Source organism: Sinocyclocheilus rhinocerous, unplaced genomic scaffold, assembly GCF_001515625.1.
Source record: "Sinocyclocheilus rhinocerous isolate Xijiao unplaced genomic scaffold, SAMN03320098_v1.1 scaffold586, whole genome shotgun sequence".
Taxonomy (NCBI): domain Eukaryota; kingdom Metazoa; phylum Chordata; class Actinopteri; order Cypriniformes; family Cyprinidae; genus Sinocyclocheilus; species Sinocyclocheilus rhinocerous.
Genome location: NW_015631803.1, coordinates 68,291 through 86,695, shown reverse-complemented (window position 1 = coordinate 86,695; position 18,405 = coordinate 68,291). Strand labels below are relative to the sequence as shown.

General features: G+C 39.1%; 1 protein-coding gene across 1 annotated transcript in view; it reads left to right on the top strand.

Moving 5' to 3' along the window:
• Positions 1 to 6,943, top strand: part of LOC107741990 (zinc finger protein GLI2-like) — a 104,322-nt gene extending 97,379 nt beyond the window's left edge. The window contains exons 13-16 of the mRNA XM_016554824.1: positions 355 to 519; positions 1,817 to 2,098; positions 3,716 to 4,040; positions 4,150 to 6,943. Coding sequence (XP_016410310.1) covers positions 355 to 519; positions 1,817 to 2,098; positions 3,716 to 4,040; positions 4,150 to 6,311 — 2,934 coding nt within the window. The 3' untranslated portion in view covers positions 6,312 to 6,943. The remainder of the gene's footprint in view (positions 1 to 354; positions 520 to 1,816; positions 2,099 to 3,715; positions 4,041 to 4,149) is intronic.
• The last annotated feature ends 11,462 nt before the right edge of the window (positions 6,944 to 18,405 follow it).

Sequence of the window (18,405 nt, the reverse complement as noted above, 5' to 3'; positions counted from 1 at the left end):
AATGTCCTCAAACTACAGCTAAGAAAACTTGGATTTTTATACTTTGGCCATGATCAATAATAATAATTTAGAAATGTCCAAAAACAACAGCTAAGAAAACTTGTGTTTGTGTCCACAAACTACAGTCAAGTAAACCCACACTAAACAACTATATCCACACATATACATTAAACATGTTAAAGTGTTTTATATCAAGCATAATTCTGTGTGAATTCCAAACAATACATCATGGCACTAGCAACTCCAAGGTCATGGGTTTGTTTTCCAGGAAAAAAAAAAAATCTTAAATTGCAAAGCAAGTGGCTTTGGATAAAAGCATCTGTCAGATGAGCTTTATGAATGTGTGTGTTTCAGTTCGAGGGCTGCTCTAAGGCGTACTCACGTCTGGAGAATCTGAAAACACACCTGCGCTCACACACCGGAGAGAAACCCTACATGTGTGAGCACGAGGGCTGCAACAAGGCCTTCTCCAACGCCTCGGACCGAGCCAAACACCAGAACCGCACACACTCTAATGAGGTAAACACACACTCGCCTTCATCCGGCACAACCCTGCAGTCAAAGTGTTTACACAAACATTCACAGAATTCATCTACTTACTTTATCATTCATACATGATTCAAATATGAACATATCCAGGTCATATTTCAAACCATAATGTAAAAAAATTAAATTGTGTGTATATATATATATATATATATGTGACCCTGGACCACAAAAGCAGTCTTAAGTTGCTGGGGTATATTTGTAGCAATAGCCAAAAAAAACATTGTATGGGTCAAAATTATCGATTTTTCTTTTATGCCAAAAATCATTAGGATATTAAGTAAAGATCATGTTGCACCCTCAGATTCCAGATTTTCAAATAGTTGTATCTCAGCCAAATATAGGCTTAATTTTCTTTAAAAATAATTTATTTTTTAATATTGGGGTGACCTAGACTTCATCTTGACAAATTATGTGACATTTAAGCTGCTCTTTTACATACAGTGGAAGTGGATGGTGACCATGAGCGCTACCTCGAAAAACAACTTAAATTTCAGTTTGTTCGTCACAAAGCGCTATCAATCAACTAGCGACATGAGGGTGAGCAGTTTATGACAAAATATTCCTATAAACTCCGAGCGAAGACGTGGGTCGACTCCATTAGATCAGTTAACGTCATCCACGCGGGAGTTTCGGGTGTGTGCCGCCCCACTAGTCGTTCTTCAGAGGAAGGATCAGATAATCTACTTCACTGTGGCATTAAGGATCTGCTAACTGCCTAATGCTATGTAAATGTGCCATTTTCAGCATACGCTAACAAATTTAGGCCAGAATTAGATTTGTTTACACATTCCCTCATCATGTGTAGTGATTGCTCCTGGACGCCCAATGCTGTCCCATTAACCGGCAACGTGTGCACAATGTGTGCACGTGAATAATGAGCTGTGAAGCTAATGAGTATGGCAACCCACAATACATTAGTGAGAATCAAGCACGTCCCCAACGGAGAAACAGACCACCTGCCGACCGCGCATAGAAAATGAAACCTGGCGCCATTTCCGTTCTCGGTTGATCCATCACGAGCTTAAGGAGGGAGAAAGATCATTTCGTCTCAACTTTATTAGTAAACAGCCATGCATCACAAACGCTTAGCAGTTGCACAATCAGTATGTCAGCGCACGCGCCGTAATTTATTCCTCTAATTGTGTATTCATCTACCGCTCCATTTGAAGATAATCTGACTTAACAGGAAGAGATAAAACTCTAATTCAAAGTCGTACATTTGACTGTTAGAGGGTCGTGTGAAACCGAGTGATATTTATCTCCGCAGAAACCCTACGTGTGTAAGATCCCGGGCTGCACGAAGCGCTACACCGATCCCAGCTCGCTCCGGAAACACGTCAAAACCGTCCACGGCCCCGAAGCTCACGTCACCAAGAAACAACGTGGCGACCTTCCATCCCGACCCCATCCGCCCAAAGAAAATGGAGAGAACGAAGCGGGAACCAAACTGTCGGGCCGAACGGCGGAGGAGAAACTCGAAGCCAACAGCACAACTAGAGGAGTCGAGGACTATCTGCAGGTCAAGTCCATAAAGACGGAGAACTCTATGGTAAGATCTAGTGTGAATGAGGTCCAAAACAAACTCTACACAAGTATGTTTCTGGCCCAAAAAACGATTGTGTTTGATCTTTATGGATGCATAACAAAATGTATGTAATTTGAGTAACAAGAGTCGTTTTTTGCATGCCTGTAATCTGTACTCCCAAATATATTATTCATTGCTGATTAAATATACATTAAAATATTTTTGTCCATCAGAGGTTATGCTAATACAGACAAACTAACAAAGCATGCTGCAGAGATCTGTCCATCTTTAACCGCTCTCTCTACATGTGCTTCCTGCTATCTCTTTCCTGTTTCTCTCCCATACACTTTCCGTAAGGACAGACTTTACTGAGGTGAGCGCGGATCCTGTTTTAATGTCTTAATATCAGTCGGTTTCCACCGTTATTTTTATTTGGCAGTGGACAAATGACAGGATTTTGACCTTTTTTCCAACATCAAAATATATTTGTGTAAAGGAAATGAATATGAAAGTAACTGCACATAAATTACAAATATATCTTCTTCTTTTCAAACTAACAAGTTTGAAAATTCCTGTTGGTGTCCTGATTCGCAATATTTTCAAGGATCCTCAAGAGATTGGCCATTTAGAACTTGATTTTTTGAGTCACTCAACAAGACGCCAATTGATTTTTTAAGGGTAATATGTAAATTCATGACCAGTCCATTTTTAAAAGTCTCCAGTTTCCCAGCATATTTAAATTGAATTTCTATACACATTTTTTAATTTCGATGTTTCTGTGTATGTCAGCTGCCCATTTACAGTATGCATGGTAAATGTCTTGTACATGATTCTCTCTTTTTTATGTTTAATCTGTTCTTTTTTTCTGTGGGGTTAAATCATTAAAAGCTCACACACAGAGCTGTAAAATCAAATTCGGGAAACAATATGATAGTACACCTCTTTCTGTCAAAGATATTTGGGTGTTGAATTCATCACTGCATCAAAATTTGGACCCCTTCATTGTGTAATTGCCTGAGATCTGTTGGCGCACAGAGGGCTTCTAATTTCCCATGGGCTTCCACCCCAACAATGCAGCCCAATCCCCCCACAGTCCCGAGATCTAACGCTCCCGCCCGGCACTCAAGGATAAAAGCCATTAGTGGATTAATATTATATCAGTGGGACTGTTTTTGTGTCCTGAACAAATAGTGCCAGTGATCAAGCTGTGATCAAGAACGGCTCCCCCGTTCACGTGGGGACAGAATACATTTGCTTCATTCAAGGGATGCGCCGTCAAATGACGTGAATACAAAGACGTGCGTACCTTATTTATGTTGAGAGCATTCCCCTTTGTGTATTCATGCCAGGCTGCATGCATAATGCACAAAGAGGTTGCCATAGGAAATAAGGATTTGTCAGGCACTTAACCTAACTTTCTGAGAAGATCGTGAGGGGGATGAAAAAGATGTGGGATGTGTCTAGAGGAAGGGTGTTTTCCCAAACCTCAACTCAGTATGCTCATTATTTGCAATTTACACTTGGGAAAGTGATTGTAAGGGTCATGTGTTTGCATGTTGCTGTGTTTGCATTCTGTCCCTTTTAGGTCATTCTCTCCATTGAGCTTCTTGGGTAATCAAACTTTCCATCTGTCCCCCTCAGATGTATCAGTCCAGCCCTGGTGGTCAGTCATCATGTAGCAGCGAGCCGTCACCACTTGGCAGTGCCTCCCACCATGATGGTGGAGTAGAGCTGATGGGACTCAGCGGGGGCAGCATGGGAGATCTGAGCGCCCTGGACGACGTGCCCCTCGTGGATTCCACCGTCTCCACAGGGATGTTGGGCCTCCATCTTCGGAAGAACGCTAGCCCTGCTTACATACTCACGCACCTGAAGCAGGAAAGGCTGAAGTCGGTGAGGGACTCGTGCTCCTGGGCAAACCAAACTCCTCCTGCCCCCAGCACCAAGCTTCCACCCATCAATACTGGTGAGTAAACAAAAGGAAATGAAAACTATGATTTGATCACATTTCCATCACTGGTGCATCCCCCAAATTCAGTTTTTATTTCTCTAAATTCAGCTATTCTCTGCTGCAGGTTCTTTATTGGAAGGTTCAGGTGGTCTGTGTGATCCAGGGCTTTCCATCTCCAGCCCACGCTTGGGTGACCTTTGTCCTGGAGAGACTACGGTTCTGAGTCAGCTGGTGGAGCGTCGTGACAGCCTAGCCAGCACCGTGAGCTCAGCTTACGCCCTCAGCCGTCGTTCATCTGGAATCTCGCCTTGCTATTCCAGCCGCCGGTCCAGCCAAACCTCGCAACCTGGTGGCCGTCTTAACAACATCAGCTCGGCCGACTCCTACGACCCTATTTCCACCGATTTGTCTAGAAGGTCCAGTGAGGCGAGCCAATGTGGTGGACTCCACAGTCTACTCAGTCTGACTCCTGCCCAACACTACAGACTCAAAGCCAAGTATGCTGCTGCCACAGGAGGTGCTCCACCCACCCCTCTTCCTAATATGGACTGCATGAGCCTGAGGACTCGGATGGCCCTGTTAGGGAATTCCCATGAAATGGCCATGCTCCCTATCCATCCCACTTCAGTTCCCAGAAGGTGTAGTGACACCTGCTATGCTCACCGTAGCGTCTTGCCCCATGAGGTGACGGGAGACATCACTCGAAGAGCGAGCGACCCAGTCAGAAGAATAGGCACAGAGCAGCATTCCCTCCAGCAACGTTACAACAGCATGTACAATGTGAACCCCTATCAGTCATTACACCCTCCTGCATCTAATCGACACTTTTCACAAATCAACAGCCAGTCCGAGGGTAATGTAAACCGCCACCCATGTCCACCCCGACCTCCTAGCATTTCTGAGAATGTGGCGATGGAAACCATGACCAGTGACATGGACAATCAAAACAATGGTCTTGATGATGCAGTGATGTTGCCTGATAATGTCGTTCAGTACCTTACATCTCAAAATGGAGATTCTGTCCAACATGCAGGGACCGCGTACCGCCACCACCCTGGACAGAGCATCCACAGCTTTGGCTCCCCGCAGCAGTCCCATTACCAGAGACGCCTAGCCTTGGTGGAGGGCAACATGAATGCCGTAACACGACAAACTGCAGCTCCAAGCTCCCAGCAGATGTTTCCAGGTTCCCCCAGTGACACTAAGAGCCAGATGCCGGTGCAGTGGAATGAGGTCAGTTCAGGGACAGTGGATTCATCTCACGGCCAAACCAAGCAGGGATCAGGGCGGGGAAACCTCACCGCACTCCAACAAAAACAAAACCTCAGTCCCTTTCAGAACGTCAACTCCAACCAACAAGTTGGGCTGATGAGTCACAACCTCGCTCACGCTGCCCAGCAGAGTCACGTGCAACGGAATAGCGAGTTTAATTCCCAGAGGATCAACCAGAGGCAACCACTACGCCCGGCTAACACAGAGCAGGCTAACTTTCTGCATGGTTACCATCAGGGTTCTGCTTCAAATGACATCAGTGTAGGTTTGCTGAGTCCGTCTGTTAAAACGCTGACGGCTCAGCCTGGCAGCGTCCAGAATAACAGGATACGAGCTAGTCAAAGCAATGCCACTTTTCCAAATAATCAGGGAAATTATTCCCAGATGAACATCAACCAGCAAGGCTATGGTATTCCGACCCAGAATCCCGCGCTGAACGGAAACCACGGACTGCTACAGCCAAGGCCGCCCACAGAACCCAAACCCTACAGCCGGCAGCTCACAGGGCCAACGACAACTGCAGCGCAGCAACTTGGTTGCCCACAATCCAACTTTAGCCCCACATATGACACCTCCGAGGCCAGTCCCAAAAAATCAGCTGATGTGGGTGTCAACAGTACAAATACCAACGGCATGTTCTACACTGGGCAGATTCACATGTTCGATTCCAGCAGTCTGGGGATGGCGGATGCAGAGAGCGCAGCCATGGCCGCTGTGGGCTCCCCTGAAACAAATCAGGTCTCCAGCACAGTGGATTCAAACGGAGCAGAGCATCCGCAGATCGACTTTGACGCCATGCTGGATGATGCCGATCACTCCAGTCTCATGTCCGGAACTTTAAGCCCCACCCTCCTCCGCAGCCTATCCCAGAATTCATCCCGTCTCACCACGCCCAGGAACTCAGTGACGTTGCCCCAAGTACCAGCGGGAATCGGCAACATGGCCATCGGAGACATGAGCTCCATGCTGACTGCGCTCGCAGAGGAGAGCAAGTTCCTCAATATGATATCATAGGAAAAACAGGAAGTAAAGCACAAGATTTAAAGAGACAGCTTTTAAGGTGTATGACTTTGAACAAGGACATGATATTGCGTAAACATTTTTACATGCTTTTTAAAAGTGTATTATGTATAGTATTAGTATTAAACTTTGGTAGCATCTTTTTGTTTTGTTCAAGAAGCCATACTTTGCCTTAGACCAGTGTATGTACAGCACATATGAACAGACAGAGAATTTGATAAGCGACAGTCCTGTATTTTTATACGACTTCTGAATTGATGACATGAACACAGGAACAAGTGCCTCGCTGTGCACAAGCATATGCAGGAATTACATTATTCTAGCAGTATGGGACTGTATCTTTTCTGTCCTCTTCAATGGATATGAAGAGGTTTTGTATATTCTGTAAATTAAATGTAATATTTTGCTTCCTATCCTTGTTTGTACTAGACAGGAGAGAGGTTCCAAATGAATATGCAGACAAAATATTATGAAATGTAAAACTTGACACTTGAAAGTGTAGTTCAGATTCAAAAATCCCTCATTTTGCTTTGATTTACTGAAGACCTGAATGGAATCACAGGAACATAACAGCGCTCTAAAGAGACTGCGACCCTCAAGTCTGAACCAAACGCTCCTTTTACAAGGCTGGATCATGTAGATATCTTTTGTACATTTTTAATGAAATACAATATTGTTGTTTTTCTATTACAGTGTTGTTTGCTGCTTCATTTTATACGCAAGGCGTTCGTGAAGAATAGAGTTTAATGCCTTTGGTTTTATGCAAAGCAATTTAGATTGCATTCAGTGTACACATCCGTTCTTGCTTTCCCTGGGAATCGAACCCATAACCTTGCCGTTGTTAGCACCATGCTTCACTGATTGAGCTACAGGAATTAAGTGTTAAGTCCTGAGTGTTAATGGATGTAGAAAGTAAATGCAATCTGCTCTTATCCTGTGCTGGTAATGCATTTCTCTTGCTTGTATGCCACATGTCGGTCACTTGAAGACAAGTCAGGCAACAGTCCAAGGCAGTCACATGACTTTAGAAATGGTTTTTCTTTTCATTTCGTTTGAGAGCGGGCTACTTTAAGAGAACTGAACGCGCGTCTTGTGCATACTGAGCAGGTTCTGGAGTAAACCACCATGTTTTCTCAAATGAACAGTGGCAGACTGACCCAGAGGAATGGCTGCCTAAACCACATAAAACACACACTTGAAGAAGGAAACGGTCCAGGGACGAGGTCTTCGGAGTAAAAGCCTCAGGAACAAATGGTTTTATTCTGACAGTGAATTCAGCCGAGGCCTTGTTTGATCTCCCGTTTCTGATAGCTGGAATTTCGTATTCTCTCTGAGAAATGAAAGAGCAGGGAAAGTAGCCTTAGGAGGAATAGCCTGAGGATGAAAAAAAAATAGGGAAAAAGCGCTTGAGAGCGGACAAAAGGGAAATTGCCAGAGCCCGTGCAGTGGGTTGAAAGGCATTGTAAAGACGCGACCCTAGTGACCTTCTGAGAGAAATGCATCTGCCTTAATGATATAAGACAATTAAAGTGTGCATGCTATCTAGAGCAATTTGTTTATAAAGATGATACTAATTTTACTCATTTCATATTTGCATGGTTTTTGATTATCACAGGCATTTCTGAGATGCTATTGATTGCCAGTGACAAAAATTTTGACTTATCCCTCAGTTTGTAAAACTTTTACAGTGCTTTTACAGTGGAGGTCTATGGGGCAAGAGTACCAGAGGATTTTAAAATAGTAGAAGTGTTTTTCTGTATGGGTGAACTTTTGGTTAGGTGTTTCTGACGTAATTCCCTTAGATGGATTGTCTCTATGTAAAAGTTGTTACATCACTTACATCTTATCCTTACATCTACCTTAAAGTTACCAGGTTTATTGGTTTTACATGACGAGAGCTGAGATCCATGTCATCTTTACGAGCGTGTACTTTTCTGAGAACTTTGTGGCATTTCGTTCTCATGTTACTAAACTCCAAGCATGAACTGTTTTTGTGGCATTATTCCTCATCTGGATAAAAGTGAAATGTAATGAGGCTATGAAATATGAAATTCTAGAAAAAAAATATACAAAATTATTCTGTGTTTTTCTGTCAATATGGGGTGCTGTGTGTACATTAATGAGGAAAAAAAATTAACTTAAATGATTTTAGCAAATGGCTGCAATATAACAAAGAGTGAAAAATTTAATTGGGTCTGAATACTTTCCGTACCCACTGTATATATATATTTGTTTTTACTTGTGTTATTTATCCAAATCCAACGTCTGCCATTCAGATGTCCATTGTAAGTGCAATGCATTAGCGTACACATACTTTTTAATCTCAAAAACGCTTCTAGCCAAAAACACTGTCAATACAACTTAACAAACTTAAACTTAAAGGCACAATATGTAAGATTTTTACATATCCAATATCCAAAAATATATATAATAAATAAATATCCAAAAACCACTAGAACAGTGTTATATATTTTGCTGACTTGTGTACTTACATTATCCCAAATGTTTTGAAGAATGTTTAAATCCAGAGAAATAAGCAATTTTAACTAGTGACAAATTGCTTCAGCAGCCTCGTTTCGCTTCGACGGCTTTCTGCCTCACCCTGCTTCATACTACGACGTTAATAAATCTTTAAATCATTAGCTCGTCCATGAACATGATTTCTGCCCGAGTCCCGTCGGATTGCATCGGCTGTGGGGATGAAGACCACAACTCCCATGATTCCACACTCAGTCACGGCGTCATCAAACAACGCCTTTGTTTCTTTGTTTGTTTTGAATACGCACCCTCTAGCAGCAAAAAATTACATATTGTGCCTTTAAGTGAGGGTAGCGCCATATTTAAATTTTGACGGGAATGAAAACAAGGCTGTGAGGGAAAGAAGAAGCCCACATGCGCTCAATCCCTTGCGTTCAATCCCTTACAAAAATGAACCATGGTTTTATTAAAGTAAGAGTGTAGTAATCATGTTTTTTGGTGTATACTATTTGTATAGCCACAGTTTTACTACAAATACCATGGTTAAACTATGGTCAGTGTAGCAAAACCATGTTTAATTTGTGGTTACCATAGTTTAAATATATTAACCATGTTTTTTATCTATTTTATTTCATTTTTTAATTTTCGTGAGGGATGGATTATACTGTTTAACATTAAGCTGACGAAATGTCTCTGACAGAAAAAAAAATCTTTCAGTAGACAAAAACTACATAAAACAGTTTTGAAAGCTGTAAGGTTAAGTTGTAAAGACCGTCAGTCTTAAATTTAAAATGGCATCTGACCTGATTAAGTATGAAGAGGTGGCGTGAACGTAAATATTGACCGTTTCTCTTGAAAGTATCCCAAACAGTGTCACTTGAAACTTTATATGGGACAGGAATAGAGCATCCATTAACTTCCACTCAGAGTCCAACGAGAGCTGCGAGAAAGACAGACAGATATAATAGGAGAAGGAGAGCGTGGGCTTGTGGGATTTGGTAATGGTGTGTGTTGAGAGCGGGGCTCAGGAGATCGCTGAGCTAACGATGCTGTAATGTAGTGCTGCTGTCCGCATGAGCAGCGGCGTGACGGATTGGGTGAGCAGCGAGAGCAGACCGGAGAACTCCACACACACACCGGCCGATCAATCAATTAAAGACACTGGCAGAAAGAGACGCTAATTAACACACTGCAGGCCGAGACACACACGCAGGCCGCCGCTAGTCAGTGCACTGGGCCAGAGATTAGCATTTTTCAAAAAAATCGGAAATGACGTCAGCGCAGGGTAAAGTTAGTTCCGTTACAAGTCTGCGCCTATTATATTAGTATGCCCTTTTCTTAAATAATGCTTCTACCCTTTTCTGTTTTGTCTGTTTTCCAAGTTGTTGTTATCTACAAAGAAATAACATTTTACTTGTTTGTCATTTATATGGCCACTCAGACCGCTGACTCATGAGATAATAATACGCTCAACGCTCCGGCAAATCCCTTTTTATATAGTTTTTGATCTCCAGTACATTTGAGCATATTATCTCAATTTACTGTCATTTCCCTCGAATCACCACATCATTATAAATTAGGCTACTTATAAATGTCAACATTTATGTCCATATGCACATTTTTCCAAGAATACATTAAACAATCCTGAGTCCAGTTGAAGCATATTAAACTCAACACAACAACGTAATCCGATACAATAGGAATAAAGTCATGAATCCCAGGGCACATTATACAACGTACATTTAAGCCATCACAATAATGCAAAGGAGAGCAAAGTAGAAAATACAATATTACTTTAATAATAATAATAATAATACCACGTGAATTTTTTTCACTATAATAATAATAATAATTATTATTATTATTATAGTGAAAAAAATTCACGTGGAGAGTCATAATGCACAGCCAGCACCAAACGGACAGAACGGCAAAACTAACTGAATTATAATTGCCACCATTTAGAATTAAACAAACTTGCATTTGTGATGACCCGAGCTGACGCAAAAAAGTTAATTGTGAAATGTTTGCGCTTTGTAAAGTACCGGCAGTTAAAGCATTTTCATAATATCTAATTCATTAAAAAAAAACACTTCTCGAACTCATTCTTGTTAAGTACGGCCGCTGTTGTCACCGGAAAAACTACCCTGCAAGCACCAATCTGGAAGCCAGAAACACGGAAGTGTGAAAAAGGCTAATTCCCCTTGTCCAAATACCCACACTTACGGTCTTTGCATTTGACCACTTGACTACTTATATGACGTATTTCCAGTATTTGGCCCAAGTGTCCAAGTGAGGATGACCACAAGTGTGTGTAGAACTTGAACACGAGATCTCGGCAAAAATCTTACGATTTATTTCCAGAACATGATGCATGATGGGACACACTAAGCTCTGGATTGGTATTCAAATAGTGTGGATTTTAGTGTGCATTAAGGGCACTGCGCTTTGGCGTTTTTAAGACCTGGGACAGTCGCGCACACTTACTTCCAGTCGCGCACACGTGCGCTCAAGTGGCCAAGACTAGTTGGGTTAACTTCAACAGCAGTGAATGGGCGAGTACCACAAATATATTTTTGCATTCCCATTTGTTCTAATAGCAAAAGAAAAACTCAACGATAATGTTTTCATTACTTTCAATAAAAGGAAAAAAATTGAGAGAGGCTGATAACGGCAGTCAGAAGAGAGAACAATGTCAAATTTACCGTCCTTCCCATTCTGCATTAGAAACACCCTCGCATTAGCCTTAACTCGTTTTTTTTTGTAATTTGATGCAAAGGTGATATAATACAAATTATAGTGTTATAAATGTACATACATAAAAAAAAATATATATATATATATATATATATATATATAAGAAACTTTTGAGGATTTACGATGCAGATGACCGTTAAACACGTCATCACAGTCTTGTGAAAAGGGTTCATTGGGAGATGAGAGGGTCTGTGTTACTTACTATTGGAGAAAGCGTAACGACTAACTTGGATCACGTGTGTCTTAAAGGGGTCATATGATGCAATTTCAAGTTTTCCTTTCTCTTTGGAATTCACTGTTCGTGCATAGATAAGATCCCTAAAGTTGCAAAGACTAAAGAAATTGACGCGTTTCAGAAAGGCGGGGCATAGAGGAGAAACAATAATGTACAGTATGTGGAAAATAATGTGTTTTTTTAACCTTAAACCGCATAAACACATTGCATTACACCAAATACACAAAATGATGTTCTTTTTAGCAACGTCATATGACCCCTTTAATAACCAATCACATTACAGCCTTGATGTCACTGAATTTCAGTCAGAGTTGTGCGATACTCAATCGGCGTTTACGGATAACATAGGAATGAATGAGAAATGCCGTAAGCTGTATCCCACCTGTCGCAAAAAGTCAGTGGCATTCTTTTCGGAGTAAACTCTAAAAATAGTTCAATCCAAAACGCGCTTAACCCATTTAATCCCCAAATTTTCCCAGACATGAAAATATCCAAATAATGTGTTATTAGTAACCCTTTGAAATAATCAATAAATAATCAAAGAATTTTGGACTAGTGTGTGAAAATTTGTGTTTTATGGTTGGTCACAATTGTGACCGGTGGGATAATGTGTACTATACGGAATTAACATACTGTATTTCTGCAGTTATCAAAATTGTTAGGCCTATATATCTTAGCCCAGCTATGTTTGATCACATTCTGTGGTTACTATTATGCATAAAAAACCCTTATACAACATTGATAGGAATACTGAGATAAAAGACAAAAAAATACAACCATGAACGTATTTCAAAATTGTTACTTTATTGTAACATATATCATAAAATGTTTATATTAGTGCTACCAGTATTACAACATAAACATTGTAACTTATTTGTAACATTTGAAATTTTAATTTAGTGCAGTAGCCTATTCACTTTAACTTTGTCATTGCAACGTTTTAGTGCAACAGCAATTGGATGTGTATGTATATACCTAAATGCACTGTATTATCCCACCGGTCACTATTGTTGCCATCAACATATTTACTCATTCTATGACCACACTCAGCAAAACGGAATAATTATGAATTCATATATTAACTGGACACCTTAAAGAAAATCTGTGTCATATCTTCATGTTAACATACTTTACTAGCCTTTCGTTTCGGAGCTTTGATGCAGCCATATTCTTCTCATGGTGCAAACAGGAAGTAACTGCTCTGGTCATGTGACAATGTGACGCTGCACATATTTAATTTTCTTTATTTTTTCCATATTTACATATTAGAGACTCTTTATTTTTTCCATATTGCAGAAAATGCATTAAAAGGAACAATTTTCGAGCTTTATAAATGAAAACCTTCTTTACGGTCGGTCACTATTTTGAGTGGTGATCATGGGAGTTGTAGTCTTCATCCCCACAGCCGATGCAATCCGACGGGGCTCGGGCAGAAATTATGTTCATGGATGAGCTAATGTATTAAAGATTTATTAACGTAGTAGAATGAAGCAGGGTGCGACTGAAAGCCGTCGAAGCGAAACGTGGTGCTGAACGAGCGGCTAGTTAAAATTGCTTATTTCTCTGGATTTAAACATTCTTCGAAACATTTGGGATAATGTAAGTACACAAGTCAGCAAAATATATAACACTGTTCTAGTGGTTTTTGGATATTTTAATAAAAAAATCTTACATATTGTGCCTTTAAATCAAGCACGGTTGATCTCTTGCTCCTGACCTGCGGTAACCACTCGCACACAAACTGGCTTCTGTCAGTGTCCAGAAACTCAGAAAACATCAAAGACAGATCAGATTCTCCTTTCATCTGATGACATGTCCAGGTTACTGCTGATGTCGTTATGAGGCTACAAAACTCTAGAGAATAAACTTTCTCTTTTTTCTACATATTAGAAATGATTTCGAAAATTTATATTAAGTATAAAATATAATAATAGGAATATTTAATTTTATTTTATTGACATACCAGTCAATATTTATCAGCAATAATGGATACGTCATTGCCCCATCATCTCTCTTAAATGGACAGCAATAAATTATGGTGAAAATTAAACTTTTAACTCATATTTTAAATGCATTATTTATCCTTTTTATACCGTACATTGTAATTTTTTGATTCATTTACAAATTCACAGGATTCAGCAGAACTGTTGGTGTTTGCTGGATCAGTGTGAACTTAAGTGCAATTTGGGTCAATTCAGTTCTTCAATTCAAGTGATTAAATCAGTGAAATAAAGTATTTGAGTGTCCCAGCATAACACTTGTGCTGTTTTGGTCTCACCCACTTGTAGAGGTGAGGTGCATTTAAAGCATTTTGTGAATTAAAATGCAAATTAAAATAATAAACGTTTGATCCTAGAACACTTTGTTTATATATATATATATATGTGTGTGTGTGTGTTTCCCCCATTAACCATTATGCAAAATATTTTAATAGCTCTAAAATAGGCTGAAATAATTAATCAATCAATCAATCATTTATTTATTTAAGTTTCATTTTTATATTTTATTTTATTTATTTATTTATTTATTTTTTGGATCAAGCAGAATCAGAGCGTTTTAGCCTGCGGTCCAGTTAAGATTTATTCAGGACTTTCAGGGTTTGTGGATCTTCTGTCCCACTTCTACAGCTCTACGTCATTATTACTGTAAGACGACATTCACACGGCCTGTTTTATTCTTCTTTGATGGATCATGTGCTGGAATCCTTGATAGGTCATTCATTTTACTATAATAATAACATGTAAATTTCTCCTCTGGACTCCAGCTTGGGTTTGAGGAAAATCTAAATTAATTTTTGAGTCATTATAAGTCCAGAAACATATTGTATGCAAGAGTATATAGTATATCATAACACTGCATACTTCACTTGTGTTATGAATTACAATCTGACTGTTGAATCTCAGAAAAACCTGCCACATTACATTACACCCCAAAAGTCCATATATGTATGTATGTATATAATAATTATTTTTAGTGTTATTTTCTCAACCCTTCCAGAAAACTGAAAAAAATCCCTTATTCAGTAATGATCAATAAATGACAGAAATTTCAGTTTTTTTTTTTAAGTACTTGTTGACTCTTGGGGGGGTGGGTGTTTCTAATATTTCTTATTTCCATCCATTTTCTTGCTTTTATTTTAGATAATGTTTGAAACTTTGGTATTTTTAGCACTTCTTGTGCTGTTGCCTCCTTGATGAATCACTTCAGGATAAATCCCTGTGTTGTATTTCTCATTTGTAACTTGCCCTGGATAAAAATTGTCTGCTAAATGAATAAATGTAGATATCTTTTTTATTATTATTATTATTATTGCATTACAGTAAAGAGAATTGTGGAGGCATGTGCTTATTTATTTATTTGTTTAATCACAATGCAATATATCTTAAAAGTGAGTGTGTAATAATATTATAACATTTTTTTATTTTCATTTTTTATTGTATTTTTTGTGTTAATCACTGTGCAAAATATCTTAAAATCTCAAATACAATATTCTAATAAAATATTTATTATTATTATTATTGCCATCATTGCATTACAGTAATAAGACATGGGGAGGGATATGCTTTTTTTTATTGTCTCTGTATTAATCACTATGCAAAATATCTTAATCCTAAAATAGTCTGAAATAATAATTTCTTATTTATTTTATTATTTTCGTCATTACAGTAATGAGAATTGTGGAGGGTTATGCTTAATATTTATTGATTGATTGATTGACTGATTGATTGATTTATGCATTAATCACCATGCAAAAATATCCTAATAGTTCTAAAATAGGCTGAAATAATCATTTCTTATGTTTTATTGTATTTACTTATTTGCATTACAGTAATACGAGTTATTGATGGATATAGCCTAATTAATTTTATTTATTTATTTATTTTCAATTTTGGGGTGAAATATGAGCTGCACGTGTTCTTTGTGAGATTGACCCAGCTAGACAAACTGAATTGTTCCTCTCACTGAAACAAGATGCTCAGGATATAATCCACAGACAGATGCATTTAAAAGAAAGCAGCGTTTGCCGGTGTGGAGCTCAACAGGCTTCAGAAACGCTCTCATCTCACACGTCTCTGGAGTCTAATCACGAGCGGACGCCTGACAGCACTCGAACCCTGACGAGCTATTGTGAGAGCTAATTAATAACGAGAGAGAGAGACTCCTCAAGCACTCTCCAGCTTCTTTAGCGCTGACGGAGTGAGCTGGTGGCCTGCTCTCAGATCTCTCTCCCGGTCTCAGAGAGAGAGAGACGCCTGCGGGCAAAGCCCCGGAGAACCGCGGCTCCTGATCCGCATTAACCGTGACGTGTTGACTGAAAGACTGCTGATGAAAGGGAAAGACGCCTTTAAAGCAGCTGAAACCCTCCGAGGCTCCTCATCAGACTCAGGTTGATGATCTGAACGGAGACGGCGAGCCCCGTGTTTTATTACGGCGGAGTCTTTTATCTATCACTCGGAGAGCTGCGTCGAGTCGGACAGATTCTGGGTGTTCGGCTCCGGTGGCATCGTGACACTGTTAGGACTTCATAGAGTCATGTCTCTTCACCTGCTATTAAATAAAAACAGTTTCTGCATGTGGCACATTAAACTATTATGATATTCCAGATCGTTTATATACTTTATTAGACTGACTGAACGAGCCACATTCAAAGCTGTTGTAAAATAAAGCAGTTAGACACTAAAGCGTGTTTTTGGTAATGAGAATTGTGGAGGGATGTGCGTATTTATTTATTTAGCATTAATCACAATGCAGACTATCTTAATAGTTCTAAAATACACAGGAATAGTCATTTCTTATTTTTACTTATTTATACATTACAGTAATGAGAATTGTTGAGGGATGTGCTCATATTTATTTATTTGATTTGAATTAATCACTAAGCAAAATATCTTAATAGTTCTAAAAATAGGCTGAAATAATTTCTTATTTTATTATATTATATTCTTTATTTTAATTTTTTTGTATTTATTATTTTATGTATTTTTTTTTATTAAAGTAATGAGAATTGCAGGGATATGCTTTATTTATTTAGTTACTTCAGCATTAATCACTATGCAAAATATCTTAATTATTTATTTACATATTTTCCACACACACTCTAAAAAATGCTGGGTTAAATATAACCCAGCGCTGGGTTAAAAAGGGACAAACCCAGCTATTGGGTTGTTTTGACCCAGCGGTTGGGTTCAACCGCTGGGACAAAACAACCCAATAGCTGGGTCAAAACAACCCAACCACTCGGTCAAAACAACTCAACCGCTGGGTCAAAACAACCCAATAGCTGGGTCAAAACAACCCAACCACTCGGTCAAAACAACTCAACCGCTGGGTCAAAACAACCCAATAGCTGGGTCAAAACAACCCAACCACTCGGTCAAAACAACTCAACCGCTGGGTCAAAACAACCCAACCGCTGGGACAAAACAACCCAATAGCTGGGTCAAAACAACCCAACCGCTGTGCACACACACACGTATATTATATGCATGTATATATATATATATATATATGTATATGTATATGTGTGTGTGTGTGTGTCTGTGTATATATATAGGCTATATTACAATTTACACAGAATATTCTGTTCAAACGTTTACACACCCCCCGCCCCCCCTAATTTTTCCCCCTTTAATATTTGCATCTTTTCACTGTTTAAAAAATATATGATTTTGTCATATAACTGCAAGAGATTCAACTAAATTTGAATCACCTGCAAGAGATTCAACTAAATTTTTTAAGTCAGTTTAACATAATGTAAGCTGAAATGTGCAGCCAATATGATTATACGTAACACCTGACGGCAAGTTTTGAAGTGGAAGTAGGTGAAGATTCTTCCAGTGTTGTAATAGTTGTGTTTGAGTCCCTCATGTGTCTTCAGTCTGATGATGGATCTCAGCGTCACACAATCACTGCTGAAGATGCTGGAAAACCACAAGAATGTGCAAAGAATCACAGAAACAAAATGCAGTAGTTCTGATCATCTTGCATTTTTTTAAATAATAATGATTGTGCAGATTCTGCATATATAAAGTAATTATATCCTCCAATAATAGCAGATGTTACCTGGTCTTTCCAAACAGACTCATGCAGTGTGTTGTTGACTGTGTCTCTGCTGAAGCGTCTTCCTTCCTGTCATGAGCAGAAACATGAGACTCAAACCCTGACAAGACCAGTAAAGACACGTCAAACAGCAGACAGCGAAACCCCAGAACAGACGGGCGGACAAAACAAGACGTCTCCAAGAATCATGTCTAACCTTGTCCTGAAACGATACTCAGTTTCACACAGACTGTCTTTAGAGAGGTTTTTATAGCTCATCTCGTGACATTTTAGCTAAATCGCAAATATTTTTACTAAAATTCCTCACATAAAAAAGTAAAGATTAGTCAAATGGGTCACTAGTTGTCATTCAGTAAGAGAATAGAGCTATGAAATGAATGTGGAGCAGTTTAAATATTCACTGAGAAGTGAAAATGAAAAAAATAATAATAATAAATCCAAGAATGCATTACACAAAGCTCGGTAAAAATATTCCCTCACAAGTGAATAAAATATTTTTTTAAATAGCATAAAATATATAAATAAAAATTTAAAAAAAAAATATATATATATATATATATA